General features: G+C 39.4%; 2 protein-coding genes across 7 annotated transcripts in view; one reads left to right on the plus strand and one right to left on the minus strand.

Annotated features, from left to right (window-relative positions):
• Positions 1-13600, minus strand: part of ANGPT2 (angiopoietin 2) — a 75401-nt gene extending 61801 nt beyond the window's left edge. Inside the window, exon 1 of the mRNA XM_068281355.1 lies at positions 12942-13600. Coding sequence (XP_068137456.1) covers positions 12942-13226 — 285 coding nt within the window. The 5' untranslated portion in view covers positions 13227-13600. The remainder of the gene's footprint in view (positions 1-12941) is intronic.
• Positions 1-19765, plus strand: part of MCPH1 (microcephalin 1) — a 664091-nt gene that overhangs the window by 441171 nt on the left and 203155 nt on the right. The window contains exon 13 of one of the 6 annotated variants that reach the window (XM_068281351.1): positions 11176-11462. The exons of the other annotated variants lie outside the window; for them this stretch is intronic. Within the exon in view, the coding sequence (XP_068137452.1) occupies positions 11176-11247 (72 nt within the window). The 3' untranslated portion in view covers positions 11248-11462. Of the gene's footprint in view, positions 1-11175; positions 11463-19765 lie in introns of those variants that run through there. 6 annotated transcript variants of the gene reach the window in all.

Raw genomic sequence — 19765 nt, forward strand, 5'->3', positions numbered from 1 at the left:
GTTGGGCGACATACAGGCGTGTGACTAGTGGAGTGACTGATAGCTGGCGGTTAGCCTTATCCATACGCCGGATCAACTCCCACAACTGTTGAGCTGATGTTGTGCAGATGGCCATGTGTGTACAACGTAGTTTGAACAATGTACTTGTTTTGAATACGGTCGTACAGTCTGTCGTTTTGCTTGCGCGCGCAGTATGGTCCTTTATTTGGTTGGTGCGCAGAATATACAAGTTGTGTTAATGGTTTGTGTTAGGGTCGGTCATGTTGCAGTTCTGCAGTGTGATAGTTGTGTCTAAAGCTAACCCTATATTCTTGTTTACTGTCTATGTAAAGCAGCCCTGAACAGGTCATGAGGAAAACGCTCACAGACCAGGAACAGCTTTTTACAGGTAGTACAGGGAGTATATTAGTGAGTAGGGGCATAACTAGAGATCACTAGGCCCCCCTGCGCAACTTTGGATGGGGCCCCTACCCATCAAACACCCCTACACCCCCCCCTGCCCCGTGATGAAACGTGCATGGTTTCACGCATACAGACACATATGGTGTGCAGAAAACGACAGACGAGTGTGTTCCCAGCCTCAGCTTATTGCACTCACTCAGTTATCAGTGGTTGAGCAGTTGAAGTCATCAGTCTCTCAGGACGGGGCCCCCTGTGGCTTCTGGGCCCCCCTGCAGCTGAATCCCTCACAGGGTCTATTGTTACGCCCCTGTTAGTGAGTATGGCAATCTTCCAGAATAGAAGTGCAGTTATTTATCGGTGCCCTTGTTTTTTAATGCTCGTACACACTTACCAATATTCTTTAATTATTATGCGAAGAAGATGACTGTGGAGAGACATGCAAATTGGCTACCTTCCACAGATGTCCTATAGCTTCATTGTTTTGTTCTTTTTCATGGCTTTAACTCAGCTTTTCAATGTGAAGAATTGCATCCTACACTGACAGCAAAATCTTCTCTCCTGTATATGAAAGTGAATTCCACTTAACCTTTGTACGGTTTTTGAGATAAAAATTAAATTTTGTCTTTGTATTGAACTTGAATGTATCAAATTAATCATCTCCATGTCGTGCCTTTCCAACCTTACATGATGATTGTGAAACCAGCTATGTCTTTTATTTATTTAGTGAGTTCCCTAGGTTGAATATTCTTCATATGATCTAAGTTCAGCTTATCATACAGTGCCCAAAGCTATCTCAGGGCTGTGGCCTGAAGTGATTTATAGTGTTAATTGCTATGGTTGCATGTTGTTTTATCTCCATTGCTTTACGCTAAATTATGCTAGCTGGGTTTGCTGCCGCTTGGCATAGAGTGCTGTTGCTTATCTTACTGTTATCCACTCTTCCCTGGCCTCCTTTGGTTTTGTTTTCCACAAATGTAGTATGATTATCATGTATGTGAAACATGGCCTCCAGGGAAAATCTGGTGTTGGGAAACTGCTGATAGTAGAATGTTGGTACATTTACCGATATTCTAAAATTGACTGTGTTAAATTACAATGGTAAAATATCGTACTGATTTTTTTTTTACTATAGCTAAACATAACCCTACTCTCACACAGAACCCTACCCCCCACGCTTAACCCTTAACGGTCACCCCCAACACACTTCCTGATGCCTAATCCTTAACCCTCCTCTCACACAAACACTCACCCTGAAACCTAACCACACCGAAAAATAAACAGAAAAAATAGCCTGGAAAAATGCTAAATATCAAGCACCGCTGGGCAAACAAATTTCCCCTTTGGAGCCGTCTTCCAGATATTTCCTAAACAAGTAAATAGTGGCACCCAATTTGTCCAGGAGAAGCATATGCCCAATATGCCTGCTACCAAGTTTATTGCATAGATTGCAAGGTTACTTGTAGGCCTGGGTTTGTAACATTTACCAACACTGATTTCAATTTCCAACATTCATGTTGGAATTCATTTTGTAGAAATCCAACAATATTCTACAATGCTACTGAGTATAAAAATTTGGTGTAATCAGAAAAAATAGCAGTATGCTTCATTCTGTCTACTAATTCAATAACAATGTAACATAGGGTGAATATAGATTAAAACAGGTGAAGAATCATGGTGTATTATCCCCAATGTAGTTAGAATTTGTTAGGCCTCTTTTCCACTGATGGCTGAACTATTCCTTAGTCAAGCAGTTCATCCTCCAAGCTGTCGGCCACAAGTGCTATTCAGGTGCAATAACATGCAGCCGAATGGCAGCATTTGGTAACACCGCTCATATCATGTTTAATACGCCAGCCGCATTCCCAACGACTGAACAACTTTTCCTATCACATCTGAGCACAGTAACCGTAGTGCTCAAATGAAACTACATGTGGCCGCCTGTGCTAAGCACTAGCAGGCCCCGTCTGTCGGATTGGAGCAGCTGACAGGCGGTGAATTCCCCACCTTCAGCTGCTTGTGGAAAATAGAACTTTGTGAAAAAAGTATTTTTTTTACATAGTTATGGTTGATATGGGAAGGGTTTTTATTGCTGTTTAACTCATAGGCATATTCCCTCAACCTATCCAAATTAAAATAGTTGTTTTATATGGTCACCATAAGTGCAGGTAATCCACTTACTTCAACCAGTAGTTTAGCAAATTGATAATATTATGCCTGTGTAAATTGTTTTAGGCTAGGTTTCCATTTGTGCGGCGGCATGCGTCTTGCAAGACGCGATGACGGCACAGCTGCTGCCTCTCGCAGCTGAATCCCTCTAGCCGTGCTATGGGCGGCTATGGGATTCGGACAGCTACGCACGAAATTATGCTGCAGGGCCTTTAGATTTTTCCTCGGCCACAAATTCGGATGGCTCTCATAGACTTCTATAGGCTGCTGAAATCCATCCAAATTTGTGGGCGGGGAATTGGCCCGGATTTGCAGCAGTGGAAACCCGGCCTAAGTGCCTGACTGAAGCGGTGTTCTGTTTCCAAAAATGTCTAGGCACACACAATAAAACTCTTTTTACACATTGATGACAAATGGTGTCAAATGCCCCTCCTCTGTTAGGGGTGCTTGTTCCATTATGACGTAATTGGCATCTTTCACTTTCTTTGCAAACCACTCATTGTCTCTGTCCAAAAAGTTCAGCTTGCCTTCCTCAGATCAGTGTCCAACCTACAGTGCTGTTTTATCATGTTTGCCTTGACATTTTGGTGACAGAACATATCTTCAGGCTGGCAGTAAAGAGTTATCATCTGCATAATAGGGGCAATCAGCTATCATCTAGACTACTGGCTGAAATAAGTAGATTATCTCTAGCATGCATAGTTACATATTTAGTTTGGTTGAAAAAAGTCATTCGCCCATCAAGTACAAAAGTCTAGGAATGTCCTTAATGCCTGGAACCCACTAGCAGTACGTTACTAAGCCATTTCCAAGCGCTTGTAATTTGAAAATCTGTAGCTAATGGTATGCTATGAGTGTGATCCAACTTGAGCGATGTGGTTTTATAAAAATCACCCATAGCATTGCATTAGCAGCTTTACAAGTCACTAGATCTTAGAAAAGGCTTCTAGTGGATTTGAGCCCTAAGGCTGGTTTCACACCAGGACGTTGCGTTTTAGGGGACGTTATGATCGCATAACGTGCCCCTAACGCAACGCCTGGTGCTCTCTAATGTGGACGTCAGAGTGAGCCGCGTTGTACAGCTCACTCTGGCGTCCGTGATGCGCACTCTTGGACGCATGCGGCATCACGTGGTCCCGCCCGGCCAATCGCCGCACAGAGCGGCCGCTCCAGGAAGTAAACACTGCACGTCACTGAGTGCAGTGAATATTAATTAGCCATGTGCCCGGCCGCTCTCCGCTCCTCCCCAACATTACAGCGCATGTGCAAGCAGTCTAATGCGGCTCTGCCGCTTATAAAGTACTGCATGCAGTAAGTTCTGTTATGGCGCAGCGTTACTGAGTAACGCAACGTGGGCACTGTGAACAGCCCATTGATTTTTCATTGCTGTGCGGTGGGCTGCGTTACAGGCTGCTCTAACGTGCGCCTGTAACGTCCCACTGTGAAACCAGCCTAACTCCTTAGAACCAAAAAGGTTACTCTATAGAAGAGATGAAATGTCTAGAAAAACAAAGATATCCATTACAAGTTATCTTATTTTTCTCTTGAATATGCCATGGCCCTGGATACATGAGAACCTGCACAGGTGTATTTTCCTGACTTCCTACAAACTTGACAGCTATTGGTCAACTGGTAAACTTGGAATTCTCTCCAGTGTTCAGATCCATATATCTCCATGTAGGAGCCACTAAGGCATGATGCTTCAAGATTGCTTCAGCATTTCATAGGGGCAATTGTTCATGAAGCAAGCCTATGGTGGCAGTCAGCTCAGAATGTGTGTGCCCCCCCCCCATCTCCTTCAAATGCTTTTGGACTATCATGGGCATGAAATAGATTTTCCTTCTAATGCTTGTCTTGCATGAACTCTGCATGTGAAATGTTCAGTGAGTATGTCTGTCCGGCTGTCATGTCCAGCTACTTGCATCATTAGTTTTATGTAAAAACTTGAAACCATGCAGGTTCCATGAGAAATCTAATCCTATTCTCTAGAGCACATGCTTAGTGTCGACATGTGAACAACCAGATCTTGGATGACATTTGTAAAATGATTGCCTGACCCCACCTTTCTGCATCCAGTGATTGCCACTTCCCTCAGCTAATCCCAAGTACAAAATCCCTTTGACCCTGTCAGTGAACACTTGCTGTGCAGGAATGTAATGCAGATTATATGAAGACTATTCCTAAAGGAATGCCTGCTTTTGTTTCCCTTGCATACTTAATAAGAGAAAAATAATCCTTAAAAGAAAATAGTTTTGTGTTCTAGGATTGCTGAACACATGCCACCAGACCTAGCCACTTATCCTGTCAAGTACAGAGTCTATAGTTTTGCAGTATTCATTTGGCTAATTGACTTGGCCCATATGTTATGCCTGTGAGCCAGACATCTGTATTATGCAGATCATAGCAGTGGAAATTAGGGGTGATGACACATCACCAGTGACATTGCCATGTCTGACCTCTAACTGTGATCAGACTGATTGGATATTGATGAGTTCTTCAGAATCAGACTGTACATCATTAAAGTGAACCCACCAAAGACTGTGCTGTGCATTTTTTTAATTTACGGTTTTCTAACTGTCGTGCTGCTTTTGCTTGTAGTTGCAGTGTTTTTCTGGGTGACTTAATCTGGGTACTCACAAGAGATAAACGTCTTTGGAAAATGAAATATCAATGTTAATCTGCCAATAGCTACCGACAAAAGAGATTTATCTCTCAATCTTTCAGCTTCATATCAGTGGATCTGTTCTGCAGATGATAATTCATTGAACTTAGCGTGAATGAAGTCTTTTGTGTGCATACACATGCATGAAAAAGAAGGAAGTAAATAAACTATGAAAGCATTATGTGTCTTTTGCATGAACTGATCTTTTGCATGTGTACAGCATTTTTAGAATGATGCGTCATTCAAACCTTCCTGATAAATCTATGCGGCAGATTAATTACTCAGTTTGCAAAGATTTTTATCGGATGTGTATACTCAGCTTTACTTCATAGAGAAACGAATAGTCGTATATGAGGTTCACTTGTGTATTGGATTTTAGTTGACTGAGTTACCCCTGTTAATCATGATACTAAGTCTCTACCTGCCTCAACACCAGCCTCTTATCTTCCTGGCTCTAGCCTTAACCTCTCACCCCTTCTATTAGCCCTAACCTTAACCTTGGCATAAGCTTAACCCTTTATTTGTGAAATACTTAAATACTTACCTATACCCTTTCATCTAAGCCTGACCTGATCATTATCTAAAACTAACTACTAAAGTAATCCTAGAGCTACGCAAAAGCCTAACGCTAATAATTTGACCTTTCCTAGCCTTGAAAAAACTGGATAGAGGTTTCTGTTATGGAATACGGACTTTATATGGGGCTGAAGCTGTTGGTGTTACCCTTCATAATTAGGCCAAGAGTTAGAAAGATTTTCCCTTTAAAAAATCCCAATTTTATGTTCAACTGTAGCGGTGCTCAGTAGGTAATTTGGGAACTGCTAGCGCCTAATTGGAGTTAGACAGCGTGGACAATATTGGCAGAGGGTTAATTTGGCGGCAAATATGGTGCTGATATGGGAGGAGATTGGAGCTGGTGGGAGGTCTGTTGGGGTTAGGCACTGATTTAGATTAGTGGTAGGTTGAGTGACCGTAATATATCAGTAAAAATTACCGATAATCTATTATCATATTATGTAATCTTACAATTATTCTTCTAGCGTCTTTCCCCCGACACCCAATTTACCGCCACTTCATTAGGTGCCATCAATAGGTATCAGTCTCTAACACAACAAACTTGTAATGTCATTCTAACAGGATCTGTGCGCACACCCAAAGACCATATTTAAAATAGTCAGCTCCATACAAAGGTATAGGGAATTTCTTACCACCAAAACACTGCCCCAGGACTCAGAAGTGTTTCAGGAGCTGGTAAGAAAATGATGGTGGCCATAGAAGTTAGTGTTTCTAAAAGCATTTTCCTTTCTCCCCTTCTCCCCAGTCTAGTTTAGCATTTTATGAAGTCTTCTCCAACAAAAATCTAATTATTATAGGAGGAAAATAAGAGCAACCATTTTATCTTTTTATTGCAAAATAGATGATGTTCTGTGTATGTTATTAATTGTCAGCATCATACATCACATGGCTGATATCTGGCCTTTTCCCGAAACTAAAAGCCTGTGCACTGAATAAATTGCCAAAGCAATTTGGTCTTGACACATCCTTGCTCCACAAATTATTTTCGAGACCTTTCATTCTCCTTGTCACATTCCTGTAAACATTGTTGGTAAGAATGTACATTTCTTTTAGCATGTAGAGCAAACATGTGTGTTCAATCTCCATTCCCCAAGCCTGCAAAATGCCTATACACATCAGGTCACTAACACTGGCTCCTGCCTGAAGTCTACAAGAGAAATGTGAAATGTTTGTGTTTCTCCAAACACCAGTACAAGATAATTTATGTGGCCCAGTGTGGCTCACTGATATATCATATGACTCCAGTTAGAAAAATGTAATTACATTCTATTCCCAGTTCCCTGATGCATACCTATAACTTTTTCCTTTGTTTATTCTTTCTAACTGCTTGATATAAAGTAATATAGCTTATTGACCGTTATACTGCCCCACACACAAATTATATAACTCAACACATTGTCCAATATGACATTAAAGGCTTAACTACACCAGCAATGTGTATGGTGGTAGTGCACTATTGAAATCTTCCTGAATTCATTACAGAAATTCCAAGCTTGTTTCTGGGGAATTTTACCAATAGTTGCTTGTATGCATAATTAATCACACGCTGCATCTGTGCTTGATTGATTTGATAGTTCATTAATTGGAACTAAGCTATCCATTTTACTACATCTGAAGTTCTCACGTGAAGGTGCATCGGGGATAAATCGAAGACCAACGATCCCTCCAAATGCATTTTCACCAATTGCATAAACAATGAGCGAACCTTGCGGTGAGAGCGATCGTTTAAATGATTGCGGTAATTTCCACGGAAGCCAATGAACATGTGAATGATCGCTCGTCCAGTGATCTGCCATGTTTGTAAGTCAATGAAAATGATCACCGTTGGTAGTCACATGTCATTAAACATCATTTGACAATTTTTCATTAAACGATGGTTCGCAAAAACGATTGTTCGTAAAAACATCTCCCCAAGAAATTGCATCGTGGGTATGGACCTTTAGACAAGACAAGACACAGAACATTTATATCGCGCTTTTCTCCTGGCGGACTCAAAGCGCCAGAGCTGCAGGCACTAGGACGCGCTCTATAGGCAGTAGGTGTGTTAGGGAGACTTGCCCAAGGTCTCCTACTGAATAGGTGCTGGCTTAATGAACAGGCATAGCCATGATTCAAACCCAGGTCTCCTGTGTCTTTACTGTAGTAAAGACAGTCAGGCACAGGCACCTCAGGCAGAGGTGCCTGGCTCTTCTACTGAACACATATGCTATTGCTCCGTTGTTATTGCCTGATGAAGCGGGATCAAACCTGCGAAACGCGTTGCATATTTGGAGTTCATAAATAAAATATATTGACTGTCTTTACTACAGTCTTTGTGTGTCTACTTGGAGGAGGTAAGTCCACCACTGCCTCCTCTATTTACCAAGACTTTGTTTTTTTAAGCTCATTTAGCTTCCTTTTATCCTTTTGGCTCCTCTGTTCTCCTGCATAATACTGTTCTCTCAATTTTGATGGTGGGATATTTTAGCTGCATTATTGGCCTATTAAAAATCCCAGTGTATCTAGGGAACCCGTGTTCTCTAACCCATACTACCCTAGACATTCCTGTATAGCAGTGCTGTAGGAATTGAGTCTTTATCTGTTGGCCAATGTAGCCAACAGTCCCAGCCCTAGCAATGCTACCAAGAATAATTTCCTCAGTTCGCCAAATTATATTATGAGGTTGCACCACAAATGGCCTTTCCAACACGGTTTTACTAGCCAACTATTATAAAATTGTGGGTGTATTATTGTTCCCATTGTGGAATTATCTGACCAGTTGACTTTCTGGCATTACATCATTACTCACAAAGGTCAAACTGTCTTAAAGTGGACCCGAACTCTTGCACAGAACAGAAGGAAAACAAAGAGAAATACACCCTGTATGTATTTAGAGAGTTTTGCCTGTCTAATTACCCCTCATCTGTGACTAATCACAAGTTGTAATATGATCTCTCCCCTGCGTCACATGACTGCCACGGCAGATAAGCTCATTTAAAAGCACAGGCTGTTAATGATATGTCTGCTTCCATGAATTGGGAAGTAGAAACAGTGCAGATTTATTTCAGGATTTGTATCAGTTGTAACAAAACTGTTTTTCTTCAAAGGTTAGTATGCTGTTGCTTATATTTTAGAGCAGAGAGGACATTCAGGTCCGCTTTAAAGGGTTGTTTTTTTAAGAGAGCAACATATAATGGCAAGGTTTCCCTATTACATTTTAATTCCCTACAACTCTTGCACATGAATGGTGTTTCAGATAATTCAAATGGCTTGCTTTGTAGGCACTATAAATGAGATTCTGAGCACAGACATAATTGGCCTATTGCCATTCGTGACAATACAGATATGGGCCTTAGTGCAGAAGCTTTTAAACTAAAGATTTGTTTTCTCATGTGATGTGTGAGTTCATGCATGTGTTAAAAGGATACTCTTATCACTTTCGAAAACATACCATGCTGGCTTCTTGCTTGTGTAGCCCACCATCTCTGATTTATTAAATGTCCGTAAGATTTCTGCTACATTTTATCTGGGTATAAACAAAACCATAAAAGCTGAGTCCTGTATCATTATTTTTCTCACTAGTCAATTATCTGCAGCATTTATTGATAGTCTAGTATGCTCAGATGCTCCAGACACTTATAAAAAACATTGGTTATAGTAAATGCTAAGGTTTTTTTTTCCTAGAAGTGCTTCATATCTGATTTTTTTTAACTGATCTAAGTTTCCCTGAATGAATCATCACAATAGCTCAGAGACAAAATGGGTAGCAATGTCGGCATAAAATGATGAAAACATGCTGCTCTTTGAATTCCAAAGCTTTTTTGAAAAAAAAAAAATTTGCTGTACATAAATGATTAACTTCTTTAAATTTAAACTGGAAAGTCTAGTTAAAAGGAAGATGGCGGGGATCTGGAAAGTTAGAGCTCTATTTTTTTCAATTACTTTAAGAGAAACTAATTTTTGTGTAGACCATTAAACATTTAGAAAGGAGGACATGCAATAAACATTTACTTACATTAGGTATTCATGCTTGAGCAAATTTCAGTGTAATTTAGGAAGAAGATATATGGAGACTTGGTAATCACTGCCCAAGGTCATATTAGAAGCTGGTGCTAGGGTTCTTAATGGTACTAAACTAGTTCTTCATCTAAATTCCACTTGACCTGTGGCTACAGCTGTAACCTGAGGAGGTTCTAAGATGCCATAAGTTACATTACAAATAGGGTACATAAAAACCAGTCTAAAAGCAAATTGCTCCAACAAAATGGAAACAGATGGGACAATTACTTGGCTCCAATTAGAACGGATAGTTTTTTTAACTGTTTAAAGTGCTCCACGCAAATTGATCTATTCGTACAGAGGTGTAACATGATTATACCTTATCCAAGGAATTTTACTGAAGTTTGTTATGAGAAGTCAGTAGGCCAAATCTCACTCTGACAGTCCACACTATATATTATGATAGAAGGTGTAACTTTAAAATATGCTTGGCTAGTAAAGGTGATGGCATTTAACCCATGAAAAATGACTAAAATCTGTCTCTAAACATCTGTAGACCACAAAGAAAACTTTCAGTGAATTAAGAACAACATTAAAATAAATGAAGTACAATGAGTGTTTAAATATAACTTAGGGTAGTAAAACACTAGGCAGAATCGCATATGCGTTTTCCATAGCACATAGTGAAAAACGCATATGCAATTCTGCTTAGTGTGTTCCAACCATAAATCATCATATGGGTTTGTCTAATAAAAGTTTAACAAAGTCAGAATTTATAATTATTCTTACAAAGTTTATATATATATATATATATATATATATATATATATATATATATATATATATATATATATAATGTGCTATTGATATAGTTCTGTGTAGTATACAGTAATTGCTATAGTTGCATATTTAATCTTTAGTTGCCCTTGGCAACCAGTTAGTTCTTACTGCTCTGCTTCAGACTGATGACGCTTTGCTTTTTGGTGAAGGCACTTTTGCACACCATCAGTACTTTTTGTTCTGCTTTATGCTGAATTAGCTGAGATGGGTTTGTGTTTAGAAACAAGTTTGCACAAAGAATGGCAGCTATTTCACAGTGCCATAAAACATATGCTTGAGACTACATTTAGTTTGGCTTAATGAAGAGAAATATTTATTTTATAAATAAAGATGAAAAATGCTGCATCCGGTTATGATCAAGCACATTCTGCAGCTCTGGAGTGGTGAACTCTCAGCCTGCAATCACCATGAGAATATTCCCTCCATGGACCTTCCGTGAACCCTGCTCCATGCATCCATTTACACAACCCTCATGTGACAATCATAAAGATGATTTATTGCCTTGCACTCTTAGTACTGTACAGACTGTATTTTTCTTTTTTTCTGTTCAGTGTGAGACACAGAGAAGGGGGACTTCACAACAGCCGCAATGGACTTGTTCTGCATTACAGACTATATTGTAGGTAAATCCACCATGCCTGCGGAACAACACTAAGCAGCAAATCAGAGACAGCTGCTGCACCGGGCTCACCTGTGGGTGGTCGAGCTCGCCCTTATCCTGACTATGTGGGTGCAGAGTGTGCCTGATGTTGGAGCCATAACATATGTATCTTTTATACGGAGTTCCCTTATTATGAGAAATCACACTAAATACTTGAACAATTACAGCAGTGACTCTGACAAGTGTGAAGCAACATCAGTGTTATAGAGTTTGTTAAAACAATACAGAAGTAAGTATTGATCGTACAAAAAAAACTGTTGACCTGTGTTTAGTCTGATGCAGAGATCTGCTAAGTCAGGACATGTCTGCATTCTCTAGGCCCTATGATTAATTATTCAAAATGGCTGTTACTACAGTGAGTATTGCTCCTGTACCATTAATCCAAAATGTGACACCCTCAGCGCACACGTTTTTGAACTGCTTCATATCCAGGCTGAGGGTTTTTTTTATTGATGTACAATTACATTTTGTCTGTATAATTCATGTACAAAACTGCTTATATAATGCAAAAAATCTGTATCACTCAGAAATTTATAAGACTTCAAAAATCATCCATATATTTTTGTTCTAGTGGAAATGTATTTTTTGTTGATTTTCTTAAAACTTTTTTTTTGTTGTACGTAGTAAAGATTTTTAGCATAAGAATTATTTTTGAACTTTCCTCCCAGTCACCCTCTTGGTTACTGAACCAATTTAAGAACTCCTGCCTTTTACATTAGACAGCAAGCACTAAAATTGTCTATTAAAAATTTAAAACTAAATGGACACTGTTAAAATACCATGTCTCTTAAAAACCCTTATTTCACTAAATTTTCTTCAATTTTTTTTTTTCAGACTTGCTTCCATGTGTATTTTTGTATTAGTAATTGTACGTTGGATTTATGTAGACTTGAATATGTGAAAGTTCTCCATAATTATAGAAACATTAATGAGGGTAATGCTCAGTGGTGTGGACAAAACAAAGTTGGCACTGCAACACATTGGTGGTATAGCAAGAATGCATCAGGCTACAATTCTGGTGTTTATACATAGCATATGTGCAATGAATAGAATGACTGAAAAATGTACATAAATAATGCTTAAAAATCAAACAAGTATATCAGCTGTTACACTAGCAGCTGTGTCTAAACAGTTTATCATATCATATATATTAGTATGGTTTTCTAATGCATACTTCGGATTATTCTACATATTATCATAATATAGTAAGTATAGTATAGTATGTATATATGTGTATATATATATATATATGTATATATATGTGTGTGTGTATATATATATATATATATATATATATATATATATATATATATATATATATATATATATGTGTGTGTGTGTATATATATATATATATATATATATATATATATATATATATATATGTATATATATATATATATATATATATATATATATATATATATATATATTAAAATGCACTATGGCTCTGATGCTGTTTCTGCTAGTCTAAAGGTTAGTACATCTTCCTGTTCATCTTCAGCATAGTATAACTTTAGGTTCTGCTGGCACAGGAATATTATGCTGCTATACTTACATTTTACGCATAATGTACTTTTAGTTTTTCTGCCCATTGCTGAGTAACTGTTATTTCTGAACACTTTTTCATGTATAATAGTGAAACGTCAAACTCACCTTCAGAAGCCACTGTGTGTTGTTTTCCATGCTAAGTTGCAATCTCTGCACAGAGTCATCATAGTCCAGAGGGGCATCCCTTTGTACAGAGTTGGACACATAGGGATTGGCAGGGGTAGAGCGGCAGTTGTCTACCTCTGGCAGCAGAAAGGTATAGCTGCATGCTCCATGCTGCACCTGATACTGCTTCTTCCCTGTACTTTCCACAGCTTTTCGACTCTGTGCCAGACCCACATGAAAGCTCCTCATAACCACCAGCAGCACAGTGACAGCAGCAAGCCACATCTTACTTTACTTTCTCTGGACTGGAGAAATACAGGTGATGCTCAGATATCCACAACAAGTCTTGACTTTTCAGGTGTGCCCAGACACTGAAGTTTTCTTTCTGCTATTTCCAGATGAATACTGCCTTGCTTTGCTTTGAGTGAGAGTTTTGAAACCTGAAGCACTTCGCTCTGAACAGCAAGAAAGATAACATGTGCTCAAGCCAAGCTGTACCTCCCCTCATCAACTACAGGCAGAGCTGTATGAACCCCGCCTACATGAGACAGTGCTCTTGAACCTTTTTAGATAGAATATATATTGGGAATGAATGTCAAGGGGAGAAGTCTAGAGAGAGCATGTGAAGCTGTGTCGCACAACAGCAGCATTGCAGCTGTGACCTGCAGTTCATGTCAGTCCCTTGTGCTGTGTGCACGGGAAGCAGTCACTTCCCCTATGGTAAAGTGAATGAATGATAAAAAAAAGCAGGAGGATGCTGGCATACTAAACACCAGAGCAGAAAGCCAATACATCTGCTTAAATATCATCAGCTCATTTCTCGAAAGTCAGTACATGCTAAAAAAAATCTGTTGTCAAAATAATCATTGTTTTGCTTGTCAGTATTTATAAGCGTTTCTTATCATTATTATGGCATGTACTGTTTTATAAATGACCCTCTGTGGTGGATAACGTCTCATCACCTACCCCTTCATGGATGTGCATTTAGTCTGAGCGCTCTATAAATATTTTCCCAATACTGTAGTCCTTTATACTTTTGGTTGAACAAACAACCTCATTCAGATTGCTTTCTATATGATGTAGTATTGTTTCCAGCTAAAAACGTACTACAATGTGATGACTGTGACAAGTTCAAGTACCCTACACAGCCTTCATACACACCCCCTGGGGTATGCGTACCATATGTTCAGGTCTCAAGATTTATAGTGCTAGCACATTAAGTTCACCGGACAATGCTCATAATGTTCTGCCCCACTGCAAGTTTAAGTCTAACGTCCTTACCACAGTCTCACATGGACACATTATGTCCAGTGTATTTACTGCCCATTCCCCCTCCCCCCCCCCAAAAGGAAAATGGACAACAAAGATCCTCAGCTGCACACAGAATGTAATATAAATGTCATAATTGAGCTACCAAAGACAAAAAAAGTTCAAAGTCCTATATGACAGTCTCTAGATGAGCCAGTCATGTACAGCTCCACTTAAAGGATCACTATCACGAAAAATTGTAAAATATAAAAGTCGTACATGCAGAAGGTGCATTTCTCCCAGAGAAAATATACTTTAAATTACCCTTTTTTGTCTAATTTGCTGTCACTTCCAGTAGACCGTAAAAAGCTGACCTCTCTTTTTTTGGACTAGAGCATTTCCTCATGGGAGATTCTCAATATTAACTTTTTTATTAAAGAGACACTGAAGTGAAAAAAAAATGATGATCTTATGATTTGTATGTGTAGCACAGCTAAGAAATAAAACATTAAGATCAGATACATCAGTCTAATTGTTTCCAGTACAGAAAGAGTTGAGAAACTCCAGTTGTTACCTCTATGCAAACAAGCCATTAAGCTCTCCGACTAAGTTAGTCGTGGAGAGGGCTGTTATCTGACTTTTATTATCTCAACTGTTCCTGGACTATTTACTTTTCCTCTGCTAGAGGAGAGGTCATTACTTCACAGACTGCTCTGAAAGACTCATTTTGAATCCTGAGTGTTGTGTAATCTGCCCATATTATAGAATGATGCAATGTTAGAAAAAACACTATATACCTGAAAATAAAAGTATGAGAATATTTTCTTTGCTGCTAATCTTCTAGTAATTATTCATAGTACACAACCAATTCACTATATCATATATTTGTTTTCGCTTCAGTGTCTCTTTAACTATATTATTAACTTCTTTACCAAAGCACTCCCTGGAAAGGATCTACACAAAGATGTCCAGCCCCACTACTCCTTTTGCACACTATTTTGCCAGTTGGACTGTGCAACTACAGTTCAGTTTACCAGCAAATGTCATCAGGAAGTAGTTACGGCAAACTCTATAGCTGCATTTAAAGAGGAACATCAGCCTAAACAAACATACTGTCATTATGTTACATGACTTAATTAAAAAAGATAGGTAATATAATCTCTTACCCACCCTGCTTTAAAATAACAGGCAAATGTTTGTGATTTCATGGGGGCAGCCATCTTTTTGGTTGAAAGGAGGTGACAGGGAGCATGAGACACAGTTCCAACTGTCCTGTGTCCTGATCACCCCTCCCAGCTGCGCGCGCTAGGCAATGAGAACAACATCCGAAATCCCTTCATGCTTTGCACAGCATCAGGGGAAAAATGCCCAGGCAGATTTCTTTGATGGGGTGGCTCTTAGCTTCTGTGCAGCTAAAAATAAAGCATTGGGTAAGAAAAACTCTAAAGTTCTAATGCTGTGAAACTGTTAAACACCAAGCCTTTTTATAGCGCCGCTGAGTAAATTTTTACGTCCAAACAACAAAAAGAGACGACACACCACTGGCTGCAACAAATCTTGTTGTATTCACGAACAAGTGCACACTACATGTTACGGAATATTACATCCTTCATCAGGTGTTTATCACCTGATGTAGGATGTAATATTCCGTAACATGTACTTGTTCGTGAATACAACAAGATTTGTTGCAGCCAGTTGTGTGCCATCTCTTTTTGTTGTTTGGACGATTCCATTAGCCGTAGAAGCAATCCGGCTGAGACAAGGCACCGGCAGTCATTCAGGATTTGTACCTGATTCACTTATGCTCCGTGCACCAGTTGATGCGGTGAGTAAATTTTTAGTCTGGAGGTTCACTTTATTTTTACATGACTGTTATTTGCCACACTTTTGCACAGATCTGTGCATTCATTGCATTGTCATCACAAGAGAAGTACATCACTTATTGCTATCTAATACTGCATAGCATTCATATTGACTGATACTTCATGATGAGGTGTTTTTAACTCGATCACGTTGTGTAAACCAGCCACTATTAAAGGGAAGGTTCAGGGACTATCTAAAAAAAATAAAAATCCATTTCCACTTACCTGGGGCTTCCTCCAGCCCGTGGCAGGCAGGAGGTGCCCTCGGCGCCGCTCCGCAGGCTCCCGGTGGTCTCCGGTGGCCGACCCGACCTGGCCAGGCCGGCGGCCAGGTCGGGCCTCTTCTGCGCTCCATGGTGCGTTCCACGCCGGCGCGCTGACGTCATCGGACGTCCTCCGGGCTGTACTGCGCAGGCTCAGTAGTTCTGAGCCTGCGCAGTACAACCCGGAGGTCATCCGATGACGTCAGCGCGCCGGCGTGGAACGCACCATGGAGCGCAGAAGAGGCCCGACCTGGCCGCCGGCCTGGCCAGGTCGGGTCGGCCACCGGAGACCACCGGGAGCCTGCGGAGCGGCGCCGAGGGCACCTCCTGCCTGCCACGGGCTGGAGGAAGCCCCAGGTAAGTGGAAATGGATTTTTATTTTTTTAGATAGTCCCTGAACCTTCCCTTTAAACTTATGGGAATTTCCTACGCATTTTGCAGAAAAGAAACTTTTTTATTTTATTGAATCTTTTGTTTTTAATTATTTCATAGAGATTATTCTTCATTAAGGAACTCTGGATTTTTATTTTGGCCATTTTAATCCTTTTTTGTGTGCCCAAACTCACTGCAGTTGAGGGGGGGGGGGGGTGACTGCAGTGTAAATGTGTGTTGGTGGTTATACAGGTTAGTTGGTAGATGCTGTGCCAGGCTTGGGGTCAATATTATTCATGTATTGGTACTTACAATAAAGATTGTTTTATAATGCAATCAAATAGTGTTGTGGATTTGTTTTAGATTGTTGCAACTTGTCAGGTAGAACTGGGGTACTACTGTTATCTACTTAGCTGCTGCAATAGTCCAATTATTCCAAGACCATCATTTTGTACATTTGGTTTTCTGTCCTTGCCAGGACACTACATGAACAGAGATTATATATGATCTTTTTTGTTTTAATTTGCATTGGATTCTTCCCATTGATCCAATTCCGTCCAATAACCCCAAAACAGCACTGCAAGTTAAGTGAATACAAATACATTTTACAGATAGTGAACACCCCAAATTTCTAAGCGTAATCACTTTTTGTTGCGATTTGCAGTAGTGATTCCTGGCATGTCCCTAGCAATTTTGGAGTGTTTGCGTTTTGCGAATTTGTCGTTTTTGTGGCAAAAGAGGAAGTACACTTTGACCTGGAAGTGAACAGCTTTTGGCAAAAAATGCTTTGAGAATCGCTCTGTTCAGGGAATTTTAAAGTGATTTTCCAGCTTTCCTTTACTTTACATTGAGGTGAAATTGCCTCTAAAATGCTGCAGGACCTAGGTTTGCATTTGGAAAAAAAAATCACGTTGCTGTGGTGTGAACCAGCCCATACAAACACGTTTTTTTGAAGCACTGGCACTTTGAAAAAGCGCTCTCGGTGTAACCCAGCCCTTAGTGTGATCTCTTCTGATGGACAGAGGTGAAAAATTAGAGCCATTCCATTCTTTTTTTCTTCCCTGCAAAGCACCACAAAAAGTCTATCAGCAAAAATAAATGTACAAATAGTGTTAGTTTCTCAAATTATGCCACTCTCTTCTCCTGCATTTAATGGAGTAGGCTGTATTGGACACCCATAATTTATTTATGGAAGACACTCTTATACTAATGAGGATAAATGAAGCCATTCACCCTGCTATCTGTACTAGTGCAATGGCTACAAGGTTCTTCAGCCTTTGTAGTAAGTGACTGCTCACCCTTTAGCAGTGTGTTTGCAGAAAAACAACTAATCATGTTTGGAGTGGTCTTGTAGTGGACTGCAGTAAGTAAAGTAGTTGACCACCCAGTACCAGAAGATAAGATTATCTTCTGCTGCAGTCTGCTGCATCTGTTGATATGAAGGTCTCATGGTCTGCTTGTGTCTTCATCCCCCCATAGGCTGGCAGATGGGCCGTAGATCAGGTAAATAATCAATTTTTGACTGATATTGACAGTTTAACTAGATACCACTACATACCACTAGAAATTCCTTCAAATGTAAAATAAATGCAATTCCAGTATAACTACTGTTACCGCCAGCTCTGTACTGCTTGATTCTGTGCAAAGCACTGGGAATGTTGTTTGAATGCCAAGTCTGCCCACTCTACCTATCCCCCTTTACACCTACCTATGTGGATCTAGAAAAATCTGGCTTTTTCTAATGAATGTTGCAGTTTCAACACTGATCAAATGTACCCTAGCTTTAACAGATTTGTTAGATTCATTTTTTTTATTTATTAAAGCCATCTTATTATTTCTGAGTCTGTTGTCTCAGTTTCTCTATTATGATAAACCATGGTGATAGGCATAGCTAAATATTCATGAAACATTTGGCTCCTTACTCAAAATAATGAGGGCTATGAGCATGAATACATACAGTAATGTGCATTGCAGCTTCTTAAGCAAACCTGAAGCAAAACTAAAGATATGAATTGCATGTGTAGAACAGCTAAGAAATAAAACATTAGTAGAAAAGAAAAAAAGGATATTGTTTTCCAGTACTGGAAGAGTTAAAAGAAAGCTTCGGTTGTTATCTATGTAAAATATCAATAGTAATCTGTCAAGAGGGTATATTACTATTATTTGTTTTAAATTATGAGCTTGTAAATATTGATGGACCTAAAACAGAAAAAATGCTCCTTTATTTCCAAATAAAATATCGACGCCATACATTGTGATAGGGACATCATTTAAATGGTATAATAAGTGAGATAAATGGGCAAATAAAATACATGGGTTTTAGTTATGTTAGCATGTATTATTTTAAAACTATAATGGCTGAAATCTGAGAAATAGTTATATTTTTCACTTTTTTTCATAATGTTCCCATTAAAATGCATTTTTAAAATGCATTCTTAGCAAAATGTACCACCCAAAGAAAGCTTAAAGGGGAACTTCAGCCTAAACAAAGATACTGTCATCATGTTACATTAGTCATGTTAATTAGAATAGATAGGTAATATAATCTCTTACCAACCCTGTTTTAAAAGAACAGGCAAATGTTTGTGATTCATGGGGGCTGCCATCTTTGTCATGGGGGCAGCCATCTTTTTGGTTGAAAGGAGGTGACAAGAAGCAGGATACACAGCTCCAACTGTCCTGTGTCCTGATAACCCCTCCCAGCTGCACACGCTAGGCTTCAAATGTCAAATTCAAAATGTAAGAAAAAAAAACTGCACCAAAACAGCACAACGAGAACAACATCAGAAATCCCATCATGCTTTGCACAACATCAGGGGAAAAAAGCCCGGGCAGTTTTCTTCTGTGCAGCTAAAAATGAGGCTTGTATAAGAGAAACAAAGTTATGATGCTGTGAAACTGTTAAAGAAACACCAAGCCTTTTCAGTGCTGCTGAGTCGATTTTTAGTCCGGAGGTTCACTTTAATTGGTGGCTGAAAAAAACAAGATATAGATAAATCCGTTGTGATAAGTAGTGATAAAGTTATTGGTGAATGAATGGGAAGTGAAAGTTGCTCGGATGCATCAGGTGAAAAAACAC

Source organism: Hyperolius riggenbachi, chromosome 4 (assembly GCF_040937935.1).
Source record: "Hyperolius riggenbachi isolate aHypRig1 chromosome 4, aHypRig1.pri, whole genome shotgun sequence".
Lineage (NCBI taxonomy): Eukaryota > Metazoa > Chordata > Amphibia > Anura > Hyperoliidae > Hyperolius > Hyperolius riggenbachi.